The sequence below is a fragment of the Hemibagrus wyckioides genome, linkage group LG15, assembly GCF_019097595.1.
Source record: "Hemibagrus wyckioides isolate EC202008001 linkage group LG15, SWU_Hwy_1.0, whole genome shotgun sequence".
In the NCBI taxonomy this organism is placed as follows: Eukaryota; Metazoa; Chordata; class Actinopteri; order Siluriformes; family Bagridae; genus Hemibagrus; species Hemibagrus wyckioides.
This window is the reverse complement of record NC_080724.1, coordinates 17,851,026-17,870,451: the sequence shown is the minus strand read 5'-3', so window position 1 is coordinate 17,870,451 and position 19,426 is coordinate 17,851,026. Positions and strand designations below refer to the sequence as shown.

At 39.3% G+C, this 19,426-nt stretch overlaps 1 protein-coding gene across 4 annotated transcripts; it reads right to left on the bottom strand.

Annotated features, from left to right (window-relative positions):
• Window positions 1–817: 817 nt before the first annotated feature.
• On the bottom strand, window positions 818–11,291 carry zgc:153867 (uncharacterized protein LOC337226 homolog). 4 transcript variants are annotated; one of them, XM_058409636.1, is made up of 7 exons: window positions 11,100–11,291; window positions 7,420–7,447; window positions 4,815–4,958; window positions 4,508–4,681; window positions 4,017–4,094; window positions 3,778–3,820; window positions 818–1,368 (listed from the first exon to the last, which is right to left on the bottom strand). In XM_058409636.1, the coding sequence occupies exons 1-6, from the start codon at window positions 11,274–11,276 to the stop codon at window positions 3,792–3,794; spliced, it is 630 nt and encodes a 209-aa protein (XP_058265619.1). In that variant the 5' UTR covers window positions 11,277–11,291; the 3' UTR covers window positions 818–1,368; window positions 3,778–3,791. The 4 variants fall into 4 exon arrangements, with proteins under 4 accessions (XP_058265619.1, XP_058265621.1, XP_058265618.1 ...); XM_058409638.1 differs by lacking the exons at window positions 7,420–7,447; window positions 11,100–11,291 and adding exons at window positions 7,649–7,676; window positions 8,128–8,263; XM_058409635.1 differs by lacking the exon at window positions 3,778–3,820.
• Window positions 11,292–19,426: the final 8,135 nt, after the last annotated feature.

Genomic DNA, 19,426 nt, shown 5'->3' with positions numbered 1-19,426 from the left:
ATTCTGTTGCTACTAAACAGTTGTCTATACCTTTTGTTCCTGTCATGATATGCACAAGTGACGTCAGGATCCTACTCATGCTGTCCTGATGTGTATAAGCTCCTGCTTACTCTTCACAAATTGCCTGCTGACCTTCATTCACCTGGGAGTTATAAATACAGTTAAACCCATTCTGAGTTTGGTAATAACTAGTATAATGTCAACCAATTTGTTACTAACTTCTAGACTGCCTCAATAGTCATAGTGACACTCCCTTTTCAGTTCTTATTACCTCCTCAGGTTTCTTCCCTCCAAGCTCTTTGGTATGGTCATCCCTGGCTTCCTGACTATGGGCTAGGATTTTGTTGTCTGTTGGGACAGTCAGTATTGCAATAAGTGCTATAAGAATAAAATTCAATTATACATTCTACTTTATTGAAGCTTTAGATAAAATTACATAGGACTATGCACATACATGTAGCCAGTAATAAATGGTCATAGATTTCTGTAGTTCAAAGAACTCTCCATTATGGAAGAAAATAACAAATGTGACTGTGGTGCCATCTATCTATGAAATTTGTGCTACACAGTTAAGATTTATGCAGCACAGTGTTTTCCGACATGAGAGAAATGTGTGTGTGTGTGTGGGGGGGGGGGGGGGGTTCATCCTGGCAACTTTAAACAGGTCTTCTCGATCATCCTAAAAAAATATTGTAGCCAGCAGTAATATTTGATATTAATTTAGTCTACTGGCCAACCACAAAAATACATTTTAAAGCATGTACCAGACCTGTAAAAGAAATACACAGTAAACAGGACTAAAAATGGCAAGAAAATATTATTTTAAATTGTATTTTATTTTAGGCCCAAACATGAATAGGAAAAAACAAAATTGAAAATAGTACAATTTGAAACATGACCTTTTAGTTCTGATGTTAAGATTTTCTGCATAAAATTGCCCCTCATTGAATGAAGCAGCTAAAGGAAGATGCAACTGCCCTGCTATAAAGCACTGTCCATCAGTAAAGTGCCTGAGGATTGACTGGATGTATTGCATCTAATATGATGTTACTACATGGACCTGTGCTGCATGAAGAGGTTTTATTGCAGAGAGTTCACCTTCATGCAGCTATGTGCTTGTAATATCACTAGACAATAGACACTAGTGACGAGGCCATGTGGGATCTTAACTGGGGAAGATAAAGGCACTTCTGAAAATAAAAACGTATGAGTGCAAACGTGCGGAAAAGAGAAGCAAAAGATGTGGGGAGGAATGAATGAACAAAAGGAATGGTGAGAAATACGGAATGACAAATAGACAAATGCACAAGGAAACAAAGATTTGCTGCTTTCTTTATCTTCAACCATTCATGACCATCCGCACAAGTTCTGTGAAGGAAAAAGGAGACGTATGTTAGAACATAATCACTGCAAAGGTATCACAAAAAGGAGAAGGGGGACCCCATCTACAACATGACTCACAGTGTACCTTTCATTATCATCACTTTTAAATCATGAGACACAAAAAGTTTTTTGATATGCTGATGTTTAACCTAAAACTCACTTGATCTAAAATAAAGCAACATGCTTGTATTTGATCGAGACAAAACACTTCACACTCCTCAGTCATCAGATGATTACAATAAAAATAAAAAAATCACAAATCAGCATTACATGCAAGTATAAAATAAGAAAGGGAAAAGAGACAGGGTCACACTTTGCCACTGCCACAAGATTTGGCTAATATGGCATGTTGTAGATAGGAGCCACACCCTAACACTCAATTATTCCATCAGTGAAAAAGTCAACAGTGAGTGATCATTACTATCTCCTACTCAGCCAGAGATTTAAGGGTTTGCCCAGGTCTATAGGATTCAAGAGAAAGTTAGAGAAGCTCCTCCAGCTTTTCCTCTACAACAGGTCAAGATTAGAGAACAGTACACTGGTTGGTTAGTAAAAGAAGCGACTGCACTGCTTTGAAAGCTTTGGGAGAATGTACACCTGTTATTGTCTCAATTAATTAAACTTACTTAATGTGGCACAGATTTAAACAACGTCTCCAGAGTGACACATTACACAAGTTTCCAAATGAGACAATCACAGTTTACTTACTTTGAAAGACTTTTATAACTGTATTAAACCGCACTGCCTTGAACACAGATATACATACTTAAGACCTAGACAGTGACAGATGATGTCCTTCCCCACTACATTAAAAAAATCTGAGGGCTGTTAGAAAATTGGTTGTATTACTTGGCAATAAAAATTTACGGTAGATTTTTGGCTGTACCTTTTTTTTTTAGGCATAATATAGACTCTGAACACAGGATTCCCAAGGCAAATCAGAAGCTCAGGAGCATCCAGTTATAGAGTATACACTTATGGCCAAAGGTTTGTGGACACCTGACTTTCACTCCTGTCTGGATTTAGTCCCACTTTGCTGTTATAATAACCTCCACTCTTCTTCGAAGACTTTTCATTAGATTTGAGTGAGCCCGTGCATCCACAAGAGCATTAGTGAGGTTGGGCAGTGATGTCAAGCACGTAGGTCTGGGGTGCAGTCTGGGTTTCATCCCAAGGTCCTTAGAGACATTCATATTCATCATGTCTTGGATTTCACTTCATACGCAATGGTTTGGGCCCCTTAATTCCAGAGAAGGAAAATTGTCATGCTACAGCATGCAAAGCCATTCTATATAATCGTGTCAAAGGTTTAAGGAAGAAACAAACATAGATTGCCTATATCATGTGTGGAAAACTTGCACATTATAGCTATAAGCAAGTAACATCTCGCATGAACAGGGAGAGAGGCAAAGTCAAAATTTCTCATCTATCTAGTTTACATCATGAGGGTACTGATTTGGACAGTAAATGATTAAACAATTGGGTCACCGCCACAGATAACATAACCACCATACAGCCTATATGTGAATAACACATAACCATCACTTTATTCTTCACTGTAATAGTCTGACTCAGCTACCATTGGACCATTAAATATGAGCTACCATTAATTACCATCAAACAGGCTAGGTAACTCACTAGGTAACCACTGATGAAAATACTTGCCAAATGAAAACTTACTGTCATTTAGTTATGATTAATTGGATTCAAAATGACTAGCTCTGCCGATTTGTAATACTCAGTTATTAGCTTTAAATTATAGGTGTAACAAATGACGCTATCACCTTCATAACTTTTATATGAATCTAGTATTCAAGTATTTAAAAAAATTCAGCAAAAACAAAGAGGGTCTACGAGAAGCATTAATTCCAAACCAAATGGCAGAAGAAGCAGCTGTGCATCCTGTGTCACCTGTCTAGGTCTTTAGTATGTATACATATGCTTGAACCACTTATGGCATTGTGCAGCATGAATGTCAACCAGCCAAGCCCTTGGGCTAACGCAGTGCTGGGCCAGACGCATGCAAAGAGCATGACACAGCCAGGTGCCCAGAGTGAGCTGCTGCTGCTGCTGAGCAAACATGAGTGTAAAACAATGAGTCAAAACCTCCACACAAACACCAGCTCGAACCAGACCCTTCAAATACAGACACATCATGTCTCACAGAAATTCTCAGCACAAACAGCACCTTACAAAATATAATGTCTGTCCATTTCAGATTATTTTGCTGGACAGCTGGACCATTTCTAGTGTGGTTACAATCTTTAAATTTCATTTCCATATGGCTGTAGTGCTGATGATATCCTGTGCAGGCATGCGTGCTTGTATAAAGGAATACGAGTCTGGATCGAAGTGTCTAGTTGTATACGTGTTGATGACAGGAGGAGGACGTACTCCTGAGACGGCTCTCAGCCAGACATGATGTGACGAACAAAAGCTGCGAGAGACCAGTAAAGGTTATGACATGTACGCCAATAACGAAAAGAACATATTGCATGAATCTTTAAGCAGTATGCATTTTTATAAAGACACACACAAGACAGACCATGATGCAGAACAGAACACATATGACATTCCTTCTGTGATCAAATAACCAGATTTAGGGTCTCATTACATTTTAACTGTCTGTTTACCTTCATAGTTGATGCAGCCATTGGCATCCTCATGTCCAGCCAGGAGTGTTTCTACTTCATCCTCTGTCATTTTTTCCCCTAAAGAAAAAAAAACAAATATCATTTCAAGTGACTAAAAAATTCTGCTACAATCTCATCAGCATCACCAAAATTATGCTCGAAAAAAACAAAAACAAACAAACAAAAAAAACAAACCTTCAACTTATTTCTAACATCAGAAATCATAAAATATAAGATTTTACTAGATGTAGCATCACTTACAGCAGCTTTAAATTACTCATACATTTGCTTTGTATAAAAATCATTTATTTCATACATCTCATTTTCCTTTACATTATATTGTTAAATGCATCAATTAGGTACAGCTTCAGGATCATCGACTTCCATCATTAAATTCACTAAATGTTGCAGGTTGTAGTTCTTTATTCTGACAGAGCCCTGGATATGTGGGACATAATTATATAATCTCCCCTAAAGATAAGTCGGCTTACCCAGTGTGGTGAGAACGTGGCGGAGCTCAGCGCCCATTACTGTGCCGTTGCCTTCCTTGTCAAACACTCGCAGCCCCTCCACAAAGTCCTCAAAGGAGCCCTGGTCTTTGTTCTTAGCAATGGCCTGGAGCATAGGCAGGAACTGCTCAAAGTCCAGCATTTTGGTGTTCATCTCTGGAACACAGAATGTGAATGAAATGTTTCTGTTACAGCAATTAAACCCTTACAGACCTAACAGCATCTGCATTTCTCTCTCTCTGTGTGTACAGCAATAATACATAGCAAAGTACTGGCTTTGTGTCCGTACCCTCAGCCTTGGGGTTGCCTAGAACCTTGAGCACCTCAGCGTTGACGGGGTTCTGGCCGAGGGCCCGCATCACGTCTCCACACTGACTGTAGCAGATCTTCCCATCTCCCGTCCGGTCAAATAGAAGGAAGGCCTCTTTGAATTCTTGAGACAGAGAGAGAGAGAGAGAGAGAGAGAGAGAGAGAGAGAGACTCGATAAGCATCAGGGACAAATATGGGAATGGGTATGTGTGAGTGGACAAAGTAAGAAGAGAGGGACAGATGATGACTGGAAGCATGACATGCAAAAGTATATATAAACAAACAAATATATAATAAAATAAATGTGAAGTAAAAAGTGAGGTTGAAAAGTAAAAGGTGAAGAGGACAACAATTTCTATTAAAACAACTGTTCTTTTACGTCGTTAAAAAAAATAAGTTACATGCATTTATTAAAAACATAATAGTAAAGTTATCATCATAAAGACAGAGAATCAGATGGAGACACCAGGTAAACAGTGCTGTAACACGACTCCAATGAAACACTGCACCAGCAATCAATATTAAATGTTATTCCAGACCGTTTTCAGCACTGTCTATTCACATCATCTGATGCAGAACAAGTCGCTACTGACGAATCCTATTCCTATTAACTATAAAGTAAACTACGCTGATAAAGCAAGTGGAAGGTATATTCCCTATCACAACTTAATATTACACTACCACATGGATTAAAAACGGTCTTAACCCAAACAAAGTGACCTTATAAACACAAACGCATATATACTAAGACCACATTGCAATACAGAAAGAAATATGTAACTGGACAAGTCATTAGCTCTGTCACAAAACAGAAACAACTGTTTTTTTTGCTGGTACAATCTTGACCCTGAATCACAACAAGCACAAGCCTTAACAATGATGAGGTATGACATGCCTGTATAAGGATTAGTATCATTATAACAACCAAATTCTTGAGCTGAACACACCTCTCACACTACACAAAGGGCTGCAATCATTTGTGGCATTTTAATAACAACGAACATGCACAGTGTCCAAATTTTATCTTCACAACTTTGATACCGAATGAAAAACATTTATTCACACACTCAGAATTACTCAATGAAAATTAGGAACACAAAAACCAAACATTCAATATGAGCAGCATTTGAGTTATGATCCAAAAACCATGCAACATATTCACATTTACAATTTTAACAGGAAAGCGGTGTCTTTAATAATGAACAATAGCAGAATTTATACACGTCCTGGTTGAATTTGTACAGCGAATAAAATCTATAAAGCACATTTTGGGCCACCTTGAATTAGACTTACACACCAAGGGAGCAAATACTAACTCTAGTGCTGGAATATGCGTTTCTTTTCAGTTTAACCACACTAATACACATATATAATACAATACACATAATTTATCATCAAGCATCACATGCATAGACTTTTTCACCAATTTACTCATTAAGTATAAATATTCTCTCTCTCTCTCGATCATTTAAACCACAAGCTCCTTAATCATAATTTAACTGCATTTGACTGTAGAGGCATATTTATTTAATTTTAATCATTAAATCAGATTAATCATGACCGTGACAACTTCTCTTCCTACACCGATCAAACACATGTTCAAAGTCCGTCTTGCATGTTGGTGATTAACAATCATGGGTTTTAATAATGAGAAGAATGATGATCTTTCTATACTGTTATTCAATGCAAGCCATTAAAAAGAAATCCTGTGCAGTAAAAGAAAAAGAACCAACTCAAACTCGAAACAAAAAAACTCAAAAGAAAGAAGTGTCATAATACAAAAAGATGAATATAATCAGATCAAACGGTGTGTAAATAAACTAGCACGAGCTGCTTCTTTCAGTACTTGGCGGTGGAGTACATAAGTTCAGCGTAACAGACTGGGACGGCCCTCTACAAATAACTCAGCTGCGCTTCCTGCTTGCTGGAATGCGGCTGTTCCCTGGAAGCCTGGAAATGTTCTCTTTAACCATATAAGGAGCTGGAGAGAACGGGGAACAGGGGAACGAGACACAGCGAACGCTGTAATGTCAACCATCTTTAATCAAACAAACCAGACAAGGGATGAACCCGAATGATCTGCCACCTAAAAAGGCTAGAGAGTCCCTTTCAGAAACCAGGACTGGAAACGCACATTCCTGTCGCTTAAGGTTCTGCTTTTGAGCGACCATTAATGGAGCACGAACAAGTCCAGGAATTGAAACGACATATAAAGTGAAACGTGTATCATTTCAAAGCGGGTGTGTAAGTCCAAACAGTTTAGGTAGACTTTAATGCGAAGAAAAGACAAGCTGTTTCCTGTGGGACACACCCTTATGATCGAGTCTGAACCTCACACAGTTGTGGACTTCCTAAAGCAAAAACAAAACAGAAATACTTCCCTGGTCTTCTAACTTTCACTAACACTTTCCTTATCGAGTTACTAAGCCATGCATGCACACGATATTAACACTGGACTCAAGAAACCACATGCAAAACGAAAGACAACACAAAAAAAACTCACTCGACCAGGACAACACACACTACAAGTTTGTACTTGCACAATCAAGGCGATGTGCTGAACCTTTCCGAGCACTCAACTCACCATGGATTTGCTCCAGGTTAAACTCAATCTGGAGATTTGCACAGATGCAAAAGAGAAGAAGAACAAAGGAGAAAAAAAAAACAAAACACAACAATGAAGAAAGATGGGAAGATTTGTTTGCTAGGACGGAGTGCAGGAAGCAGGTGATGGAGCTAGGCTAAGGAAATGAAAAGAAAGTTACAGAAACATGCAGTTCGTTTTTATTTTAATATTTTCGGGACAAACTCACCAAGAATTTGGTCTTCTGAGAAGTCGCACTGTTTAAAGATAAAGCGTTAGGAGCCGGCTTTTAATAGATAAATCCATCATGGAAGGAAAAAAAAAAAGGTCTCAGAATTTAAAAGTGAGCTAACTAGCTAGCAAATGCGCGAGACTTACTGCGCGAGCCGTGATTAAAAAAAAATACAACAATAATAAACAGAAAGAAATTAGCCATTTGAAATTGAAGCTAGCTAGAAAGACAAAATGAAATATGAATATTAAATTATACTTTAAACGTAGTTAAAGTTATATAAAAACAGGCTACATTTTAAATATATATATAATGTATATATTTAGGTAGTTAGCTAACTAAAACTATATCGCTGCCGGCTAGCCAGCAATCGAATGCGCAGAAAGCTAATGCTAACACATATAAAGACACATATTCCGTGGTTTGAATATAACATTTAGCTAATTCATTTAGGCAAATCCTATGAGAAAGCGTACCATAGCTGCACGGAGGTATGAGGCGGGCGGCTGCTAATGCTGCTGCTGCTGCTGCTGCTGCGGGCGGAGTGGAGAAAACTAGCGCCTACACTGACTTTTTTGCTCTCAAACCCGGAAGAGACGCCGAGACGATTGCCACAACGGATCTGTATATGCTACACGTGCCTCCGTGTAATAGGGAAACTGCGGATGCGGATGACTTTTAGATCTGGAAATGCGCGTTCTGCGTCATCACGTCGTACGCGCTCACGTCACGTCACTGTAGAGGCTTAACTAATGCAGAGTGCTTACATCATTCCAGGCCCATGCTAATGCATGCTGAGGTTAGGGATCGGCTAACCTTCGGAATTTATATAATAACTTTAACACTGGCTAATCGAGCTCAACATACACTGTGGAAAATTAACTGTGAATTTTACAGTCAGTTAAGGGTTCAGAGCAGTCTCCAGGAAATAACCATTAATTACAGCAGTTTCTCTGACAGTTTACACTTAATGCGAAATATACACTATATTGCCAAAAGTTTTGGGACACCTCAATTCAAATCATTGAATTCAGGTGTTGTTTTTCAGGGGTTGTGCTTGGCCCCTTAGCTCCAGTGAAAGAAACTCTTAATGCTTTAGCATACCAAGACATTTTGAACAATTTCATGCCAACCTTGTGGAAACAGTTTGGGGATGACCCATTCCTGTTCCAAAATGACTTCACAACAGTGCACAAAGCTAGGCCTGCTGGCCTTTACAGAGTCCTGACCTCAACCCGATAGAACACCTTTGGGATGAATTAGAGCAGAGACTGCAAGCCAGGCCTTCTCGTCCAACATCAGTGCCTAACCTCACAAATGTGCTTCTAGAGGAATGGTCAGAAAAGCTGTTATAGCTGCAAAGGGCGAGCCAACTCCATATTAAATTAATGTGCATGTAATGGCAGACCTCCCAGTTTTGGTCTGGCTCGCAGTCTCCGTTCTAATTCATCTCAAAGGTGTTCTGTCAGGTTGAGGGCAGGTCAGTCAAGTTTCTCCACACCAAACTCGCTCATCCATGTCTTTATGGACCTTGCTTTGTGCACTGGTGTGCAGTCATGTTGGTACAGGAAGGCGCCATCCCCAAACTGTTCCCACAAAGTTGGAAGCATTAAATTGTCCACAATGTCTTGGTATGCTGCATTAAGCATTAAGAGTTCCTTTCACTGGAACCAAGAGGCCAAGACCAACTCCTAAAAAAAAAACACCACAATTCAGTGATTTGGAGGGGTGTCCCCAAACTTGTGGCAATATAGTGTAACTGAGCTCAGGTGCTTGCCGGAGAGCTCAGCTTTGGCAATTTGGTGGTGCTGAGATTTGAACCCAACTGCTGATCCACTATAACCAGCAAGATAAGTGCAAGTTAATGCAGAGGTGGTGGTGGTTAAATCAACACAACCTTGATGAGTGTGGAAGCAGTGGTGGATCAGTGGTTAAGGCTTTAGAAATGTAAATCTGTTGCCAGGATATAATTGTAAAATTTACATTAAATTCTATACAGTGTATAATTTATGAATAAATAATTAAATCTGTTGTTCTGTAGTTCCCACAACTGTTGCCACAAAGCTGAAAACGTACAGTTGTCTAGAATATCTTTGTATTCTGTAACATTAAGATTTCTGTGTATAAAGCAAGCTCTGTGAAGACTTGGATTGATTTAGAAGAACTCAAGTGGCTCTAGCCCTGACTTCAACCCCACTAAACACTTTTTTGGGACCTGGAACGTGACTGCCTCCTGAGCTTCCTCACCCAACATCTGTGCTTGACCTCAATAATGCTCTCAGTAAAACCTTCCCAGTAGAGTAGAGAGTTATTATAACAGAAAAAGGGGGGCCAACTCCATTTTAATGCCCATGATTTTGAAATTGATGTGATAGCCAGGTTTCCACTTAATTTGGCCATGTGGTATATGAATGCTGTATTAATTTCACACAGGAAATTGTGAAGGATGAGGTTTAAAGATACACTTCCATCACTAACTAGTGTGAAAGTGACAAGCAAATGCATGGTGTAGTACCATTAATTCTGAAAGCGTGTTGCATTTAAAGTCTGTCTGGGAAGTTTACTGAAATTTAAATGAATTCTGCGTAGATTACAGCTGGTTTGCCCTATATCAGAGGTCAGGAGTTATAGTCCTCTTGAGCCAGAGTCCTGCTCCGTTTGGTGATTCGACTCACAAGTTAATTACCTGATTTAACAGGTGTGTTATAACAAGGAAATCATCAAAATGTGTTGGACTGTGGCTCTCCTGGACCAGACCTGATGACCTTTGCTTAAATGTGAGAAAATGTATTAATGAATGCAGATGAAAGCTCACTTGAGGATGCATGATGTACAGCAAATTTCTGATGTGTTGATAATGTTTTGCATGATAATGAAGACGTCCACGCGTTTTAAAGTTAACATGAGAATTCACATCATGTCTTAGGAACACAGTTCATACCATTTTATTACATTATTAACATTAATGCCTACAGAAATTAAATCTGAACACACATAAGGAAAGAATTTATATCTACTAATTTCACTGTTAGGCCATTTCATGCTGAAGCTGGTAATGTTTTGGGGAATATACCAGCCGCCCTTACCAGTGTCCTATTTCCAGATCTTGATATAGCACTACTATTCTCTCTAGATATGGGGGCTGGGTTGACACAGATTTCTGTATGCCTTAGAGAAATGAATTAATAGCAAGACAGCAAACAAAAATGGTGCTCTAAAATATTTCTAAATAAAGACTACGCAGTGATTAATGCTGTCAGGCAACACAGATGAAATCCTCAAACGGTATTATGTCTTGTAGATATTTTTTTACTTTATTGCTATAGTGGAAAGGATTTGTTGGCCTAATTTAATAGAGATCATAAATGTAACAGTATTTACTGTAATATAATCCAAGCTAAAAACTATTTTTAAAACGATGGATATTAGGCTAAAGATTATTACTAACCTCCAGTGTACTGGGATCAAATGGGGAGTCAGAAGGGCGCAGCAGCCGAGGCTTGAGCTCTGGAACCGGCTTCGGGGGTGCAGGTGTGGAGGCAGAACAAGGGAAAGGAGGTCCAAGTCTTGGTAATGTTCCGCCTGATGGAGACTTCTTTATCGATGGTTCTCTTTTTGGTGCCATTTTTAAATTTGTATTATCTATATATATATATATATCTGTACTTCCTGCTAGCCGGTACTGTGGTTTTATACAGGGATGAGACCGAGTAAAGAGAATCTATGTCAGTCAGATACACTGCATCCTCACAGAGAGGGAGGGAAAGAGAGAGCGAGAGAGAGAGAGACGAGATCAGTGATGAGAAGGGCACTGTGTGTGAAAAGTGTAGGAGTGTGTGAGGAGAGAAGAGAGAATGTGTAGGTGTGATGTAAAAAAAAAAAAGCGCTTCATGACTCTCGGCTTGTTTTCATATATGTCATGTCGTGTCTGTATGTAGGTGTCTATCTGTAAGAGTGAGTTGGAGAAATTGAACAGTTTTGAGCCAGAAATATTAATAACTTGTTTATTTTTATACCGTTGCATTTTTTGAAGCAATAGGTGCTTCTTTTGTTTTCCATCCTTACTTTCTAAGCTCGCAAACAGACTGTCTAACAGTTTCTTCCCTCGAGCCATCAGACTGTTCAGCACCCAAAACTCTCTCTCACACACACACACACACACACACACACACACACACAATCATTCAATATTCATCTATGTCCACAGCACCACCCACATTAAAACTGTTTACATGCTGTCTTTGCAAATTTATATGTCTATATAAATTTACAGGAACCCTTTTCATTTAAAGTACTCTTATGTCTGCATGATGTACTGTACAATATACAGAATGTACACGCGCTATTTTGTATCTTATCTGTCATGTAGTGTTTGTAGTGTAGTGCTGTGTAGCTGTCCTGTAGTGGTAGCTTAGTGGTTAAGGTGTTGTCCCTCTGATTGGAAGGTTGTGAGGTCAAATCTGCCACTGCTGGGCCCCTGAGCAAGGCCCTTAACCTTCAATTGCATAATGTGAAAAACTGTAAGTTGCTCTAGATATTGGTGTAATGTAAATGTTTGTTTGTTTTTTGTCTTGCACTAGTTTGAACACATTACATTTTATGTGGCTAGGACAACTTACTTAAAGTCCTTAGCTCTGTGTTGTGTTATGTGGCTCTGTGTTGGTTTATGTAGCACCATTGTCCTGGAAAAACATTGTTTCATCTCACTATGTACTGTGTCAGCTATATATGGTTGAAATTACAATAAAAGCTTCTTGACTTGACTTAGCAGATAGTAAGAAAATCACAGTTATCTGTAATAATATAGTTGTTGTTGTATGGTCCCTGTTCAGGGTTGCCACAGTGGATCATCCGTTCTGCACATTTTTGATTTTTGCACGTTTTACGTCAGATGCCAGATCCTGAGCCTGTGATAATATTGTATGTGTCAATAAAATATTAACTTTAGTAATAACAACAATGCACATAATATAGTTCCTTAACTTCACTGTGGCACAGTGGATAGTGTTATTGTCTCACAGCTCCAGGGTGCCTGAAGAACATGTCACCGTGGTCAACTGGGTTTCCTCTGGGTTTGCTGGTTTCCTCCCATCTCATCAAAAACATGTCAGTAGATATATTCACTGTGTAACATTGCCCTAGTTGTGTATAGATGTGTTCCAGTGAGGTCAACCTGGGTCAACCTCTGGATCCATGCCAAGACAAAGCAATTAATGAATGAATATTATTAAGAATGAATGAAAGAATCATCTTGCCCAGAATCTTACCCAAGTTTGACTTCATTAATACTGCATCAATCAAAATTGTTTTCAAGTAAAACTGATATCAATCATTTTATGTTGTGTTATTTCATTATGGTCCCACAAACAGGAAAATATATGAACTCTCTGTCTACAGGAACTCTCATACAATTGTTCTTGTACAATTGTGAAAGAAGACCCTGACCTACAGTTCGCTAATCATCAAATAGAATCAAAACAAAGCATAATCTCTGAAGTCTCTATTAAAATGGCTGCCTAAAGTTGGTATAAAACTATTTTAACATCCATATCGCCGTAGCCAGTGTTTTCTTTTTATTTGTCACATGCCAAATGTGAGAGAAATCTCCACATCTATAGAACATACTGTGTGAGTAACTCCTTAAAACTTAGAACAGCCTGTCCTTGTGCTCCTTGTCCATCAGGGGGAGCTCTTAAGAAGCAGGAAAAAAAAAGTGCATTTAATTACAAATTGTGACATATTAAATAATATATCTGAATGTGTAGCAAAGTAGAGAGAGCGAGAGAGCGAGAGAGAGAGAGAGAGAGAGAGAGAGAGAGAGAGAGAGAACATGATAAACAAACAAGCAAACAGAGAAAAATAATTAGCGGTGTAAAGACGCAGAAAGACTGAGCTGTCATGTAATACCAAATCTCGACCACTAGATGTCAGCATTTCGCAGATCCTCTTTATTGCATCCATTTCGCAAGTCTTTTATTCTTCCCCCAAAAGACATGACACGCAAATTTATTTTTTACGTTATGAATGGATGTTACCTTTTCTAAAACTGCATATCATATATCTCTTTATATGCTGCTAATTTTAATTGATGACATTGAATGCAAAGAATAATCCGGGAACAGACTTCTTAGCAAAAACAAACAAACAAACAAACAAACACAAGTGTTACACAGATTGAAGTGCTGGTCCAGTGAAATACCAAAGCAAATTTCAGTGCTTGTCCAGTAGAATAAAAAAAAATAGAACTTATAGCAACACAGTAACAATGAAAACAGTGGATCGATTATCATGATTTTCATAACTATTAAATCATAAACCTGGCATGAACAAAAAGCCTTGATATGACAAGCCCACTACACGCTGTCAATCAAAGACGGGTCTAAAACAAATCTTGCAACATAGGACTATTGTTAATAATAATAAAACTAATCTCTAATCTAATGTGCACAGCACGTGACAACAGATATCTGCCATATATCGATCCAAGATATTCTGACCATTGTGCATTAGGCCTACAGTGACAATAAAACTTTAGACCACTGTTAGTGCAAAGATAACTGATGTGAACTATTACTGTCTCTCTTCCGATAATTGAAGAGCTCAGTCTCCGCCCCCGAGTGGATTTTAGGTCCAATCCATCGCGCGCTCAATGGGCCTTGAAATCGCCGTTTATGTGCCTCGCGCGACAGAACAATAGTGACACGCTCGCGCCCCCCACTGCGACACCAACGGCCCTGCGCGCTTCCAATTTTTCTCATTTAGACTATAGATTAAGGCAAGTCTGCGTCCCAAAACTACTTTTTGAGGTTTTACACAACCTTTATACTCCAATGCACCACTATAACCTTACAAATAACCTTTTGGAGTGCTAAAGGAAGTCCCCTTTCCCCATAAGTGTGTTTATATAGGCTTTGATTGTCTACTGAGGAATGCGTAAGGGTTCTTTGGGTCATGTTAATGGTCGTGGAAACTCCTTTAAAAGTGCCCCCCAAGAACCTTGCTGTGAAGGTTGATAAGCATGTATTGTTCTAAGAAAGAACATAAAAAGAAAGAACCCCCAAAGTTTCTTCGAGCTTGCTTCATGTTTACAGTGCTGTTTACACACAGGCCAGTAGAAAACATGATGGCATAAAGGCAGAAACATAACTTTACACTTCCCATCTAAAGACAGTAGCCAATAGCCAAAAAATGAGATATGACCTAGTTATAATTCTGTGACCTTTAATCCACTGTTGCATTTTTGACAAAAATATCGATAAGGCCAAAATTTTAGTCAGGCTGTTATGCTAATGGTTGCTATTATAGCTATTCATTTTAATCATGACTAAAAATAAATACATGTAGATTATATGGGAAATATCACCTGTGATTAGTTAGAGGTGTTGAGTAGACCCACTTACAAACTGAATCAGATCTGTGAGAGAAATGTCCATATCATGGTTTAGGGTTACTCTTCCTGTTTATCCTCTTTAAGACATTCATCCTTGACAATTTATGATCTAACCCTCTGAAGGGGTTAAAACAATGCTATGATCATAGATGTGGTTATAACTAGCCATTACACATTAAAACAGAGTAATCACAATTCTGGTGAAGGCAGATTGGATAACAAGTGAGCGCACACTAAGCATTATTAAACATAATGTATATAGACAGACTATTTGTTGCATTTCTAGGCTATATTTCCTGAGGGAAGGTTAGGGGTGATGGTGGTTTGGGGGGTGGGGTGGGGGTTATGTTCAGGGTTTAGGGGTTTAAATCGCTGAGGCAGAGCCAAATCGGCCTCACGTGAACACTTTAAAAAAGTGTCCGGTAATCCGAAGAGGAGTCTGCCGAGCAGACACAGATTAAAAAGATTAATTTCTAGGCCTCACGTTTCCCTAAATCTCTTAGTCAACTCCACCGCAACTCCCTCTTTTCCCACTTGACACACACACACACACACACAAACACACACACAAAAAGCCTTGATCTAATATTTTTGAAGAATGAACACCATTTGTGATATTCACTAGCCCGGGTTAACCACTGATTTATGTAAATGAAGAAGAGCTTCTCTGCAGCTGAAAAATGTCTAAAAGGTATGCACCTGCCTTTAAATCAAAAGAGGCCCTGAAATGGTCTCCACGGGCACGGATTTTCCAATTGAAAAAGTAAACTTCTTTCCACATTCTCCGCTTTATTTTTGTTACGGCCAATGGTGAAAATAAATTTAATTATGCCGAATTAGGGGAAGGGCTTCAATTGTTCCTCTGAGCTTCTCTCAGAATACATAATAGAATTATAGCAACTGCCTCGACAAATGCCTTACAAAATCCCTCCACCATGCCAAATCATCAAACCAACTGATTTATTTTTAATGGTATTACACCCCTCACTCTGCAGTGTCATGGTAATAACTGGAGCTCCTGCAGCTGCCTCTATATCACATTAGCCAAGCTTAATATTGACTGTGCAAGGCTCACAAAACAATACGCCGGAGGACAGGCAGCTTAAAGACAGCCAACGAATCCATAAGCTTTTCAGGGGGCTGGAAGGGAGTTAACTAAGGCTCTGAAGTTGCTTTTGCCCTGAAGGAGTGGCACAATCAATAGGATGCTTAGCACCAGTTCGCCCGTGTGGACCTTCACCTTCCATACCGAGGCCCTTCTCAGCAGCACTAGGCTGACAAGAGACCATGAAACCTGATGCAACTTGATTCCTTTTATTTAGTGTCTTTCTTTCATGTGGCCAACAAACAATCACTTTTCGTCTCACTTAAGCCCAAGCCTTTCCAGCTGCTTTTTCTGTTTCAGCATCGAACATCCATATGCACGTGGGAATCATGTTGAGATGGTGTGGGGCTTCAAGAAAATGAACTAAATTACGTTAACATTGTCGGTCAATGTCGGTGACACATTATTAAAAATGGTTAGTCGATATTTATTTGGATGGTTAATGGATCTACGATACTTTGGATCTACTTCTTACCCCTTGCGGTATTTAAGGAAGACTTAAGAGTATGTTTATATACAGGCTTTTGTTTGACTTACTGGAGGAATCCTGAAGTGCTCTTCAGTTTGGGTCACTAGTCAAAAGTCTTATTTTTAATAATAGTTTAATAATAGTTTTATTTTTAATAACTCCAGACGTCACATTAAACAGCACTAAACTCAATGCTGTTTCACCTAAGAGTTCTTTTTAATCCACTGAAATGAAATTGGACTACACTTGCCTCTGTGTGTGTGTGTGTGTGTGTGTGTGTCTATGTGTGTGCATGCTGTGGGTTTGCAGAAACCCACAGTGGGAATCAGACTGTGCCACTTGTGGGTAGTGTGCACCTGATCACAACTGATCCATGGCCTCCTGCCAAATGCACAAAACTGTTTTAATTTGATGAAATAAATCCTCGCAAATCGGCTCGCCCCGGTGATTAATTGCAAAATGTCAGCCTTACTGCCGTCGTGTTTATGATACTTATGAATCTCTCTCCGATGATTAGGTTTGTAGCTGTGGGTTGCACCAGGAACAGACAAAATCTGTGCATTGTATTTGCTTATACAGATTACGGCCCTTGATTAGTGGATGGGTGCAATCCATTCAGGCACTTTCCCTCCCACCCCAGTAAAGCCCCTTGGGGTATGCCCACATCCCAAAGGACAGCCGGCTTGGCAGATGGAATCCCCTCCTCCCGCCCTCTCTCTCTCTCTCTCTCTCTCTCTCTCTCTCTCTCTCTCAGTTCATCACAAACAGGGCTGAGATTCAGGGACAGGAACAGATACACACTGATGTGATGAAGACTTTAGCCTGTGTTTACTTAAATGGCACATTTTCTGGAAGACAAACACTTCACTCTACAGAGTGTGAGTTTTTCTACACTCTTAGAAAAACAGGGTTATTCAAGATTGTTTGTTATTTTTTTAGTCATTAGCTTCCTAAAAAAAAAAACTCTTTTTAACAGAAATCCTTAGACAGATACTCCAGATTTATATTCCAATGTCTGTTGAATGAATATTAATGAGATGTGTACATACACGTTTAAGGCACTTTAAATGTACTAGTAAACTTCAAACTCAAAAGAGACACGTGAACTCTTCTCCGAACGGCGCAATAAAACAAAAAAGCACATAATAACATTGCTTTTCACAACCATACACCTGACACAGCTTTTAAAAGGCTCTGTCTGGTCATAAATGTGTCCACAAAGCTGTCTCCCATCCTCAATTCCTCCAGCCATGTTAATGTCAGTGCAGTGAAGCAGAATGTCTAGAGAGGGGTTGCAGGTGGCATAGTGTCTAAATGGGTAATTTTACGCTTGCAATTACGTGCCGGGCTTGTGATATAATATGGGATTGATTTACGCAAACTGGCAGACTGGCCCCTGTGGCCTCCCCTGCGACTGCGTTTGCTAGAGTGGCCGCTTCGTTTCTCATTCACTGGCCATGATGGTTGCTAATCAAGACAGGAAATAATTCATAGTAGTCAAGCCGGTGCTGATGGATATTCAGGGCAAAAGTGCATGCTGGGTTTGCACTGCATCTCTGCTCTTCTGTAGGACTGAGGGAACTCGGGACTCAGTTGTCCTGCATCTCTGTCCCTCAGGATCCTGTGTGTACTGCTCATGCATTCAGCTCCATTGAGCAAAAAAAAAAAAAAATAGGGCTGTCATTTTGGGACTTTAAAACATGTTTAATAAAATGCCGAAACACACACACACACACACACTGTTTTTCAGTCTTTGTAAGGACCTGAAATGTTGCGAAATATTTTATTTATTTATTTAAAGCATTTTGAAGAGAAAAAAAAGTTTTCCTTGACAAATAAATATCTCTATCTTTATGTGGACGTTTGATGACCCTTCAAAACACACACACACACACACACATTTGTCTTTCAGTTTTTGTAAGGACCTGAAATGTTGTGAAATGAATTTTATTTATTTATTTATTTATTTATTTATTTATTTATTTATTTATTTATTTGTTTGTTTGTTTGTTTGTTTGTTTGTTTGTTTAAAGCTTTTTGAAAAGAAAAAAGTTTTCATTGACAAATAAATATCTCTATCATTATATGGACATTCAATGACCCTCCAAAACACATACACACACACACACACCAGAACCGAACGCTTATTTCAGACCTTTAAGTTCCTCATTTGCATCCAAAGTTGTACCCAACAGTTCAATGCCCGTCACCCCGATACACCCTCCCTTTATTATTACTACAAGGGGCTCAGCTTTCAGGAGGGCTAGAGGGAGCATGTGTGCATGGCTTTAATTCCTATTGTATTCGTGCAGTCTCAGTGTAAGCGAGTGTGTCTGTGTCTGTGTTTTGGATTGAGGGAGTGAGGGAGAGAAGGAGGGAGAGAAAAAGCCAGGAACAAGGACCCATCTGTCAGAGAAGCGAACGTGTCCCCCCTTTCCTCTCCAAACCGCTCCCCTGGGACACAAGCAAGGGATAACTCACTTGTGGCAAGAGTTGTGGTTTTTGGTTTCTTTGCACACAGGAAAGGAATCTCAACCATAAGAAATGACAACACAGAAATATTAATAACACCACAACAGGCTCGCCGGTGAGACACTAACACTACTGTATTGTAAAGGATGAGATCTAGACAACTAACTGGCGTTACTGGGGCTGATGTGTTGACAGGGGGTGGATTCACTTGCCTAGAGATTGGCTTTTAATGTCCTGTCGGCCTTCTGCTAAATCTTCACTGGTTTTGTTAGTTTCACACAGTGATGTACCATATGGAGGAACAAGTTATAATTAATGAGCAAATTATATAATGAAAAG

Bases quoted from the DNA above. Each gene is read 5' to 3' on its own strand.
- zgc:153867 (XM_058409636.1), bottom strand. From the start codon at position 11,276: ATGGCACCAAAAAGAGAACCATCGATAAAGAAGTCTCCATCAGGCGGA. The intron at 4,682-4,814 runs GTACGGACACAA...TCTGTGTTCCAG, and splicing joins AGGCAACCCCAAGGCTGAGG to AGATGAACACCAAAATGCTG. The intron at 3,821-4,016 runs GTAAACAGACAG...GGTCTCTCGCAG, and splicing joins TGGCTGCATCAACTATGAAG to CTTTTGTTCGTCACATCATG.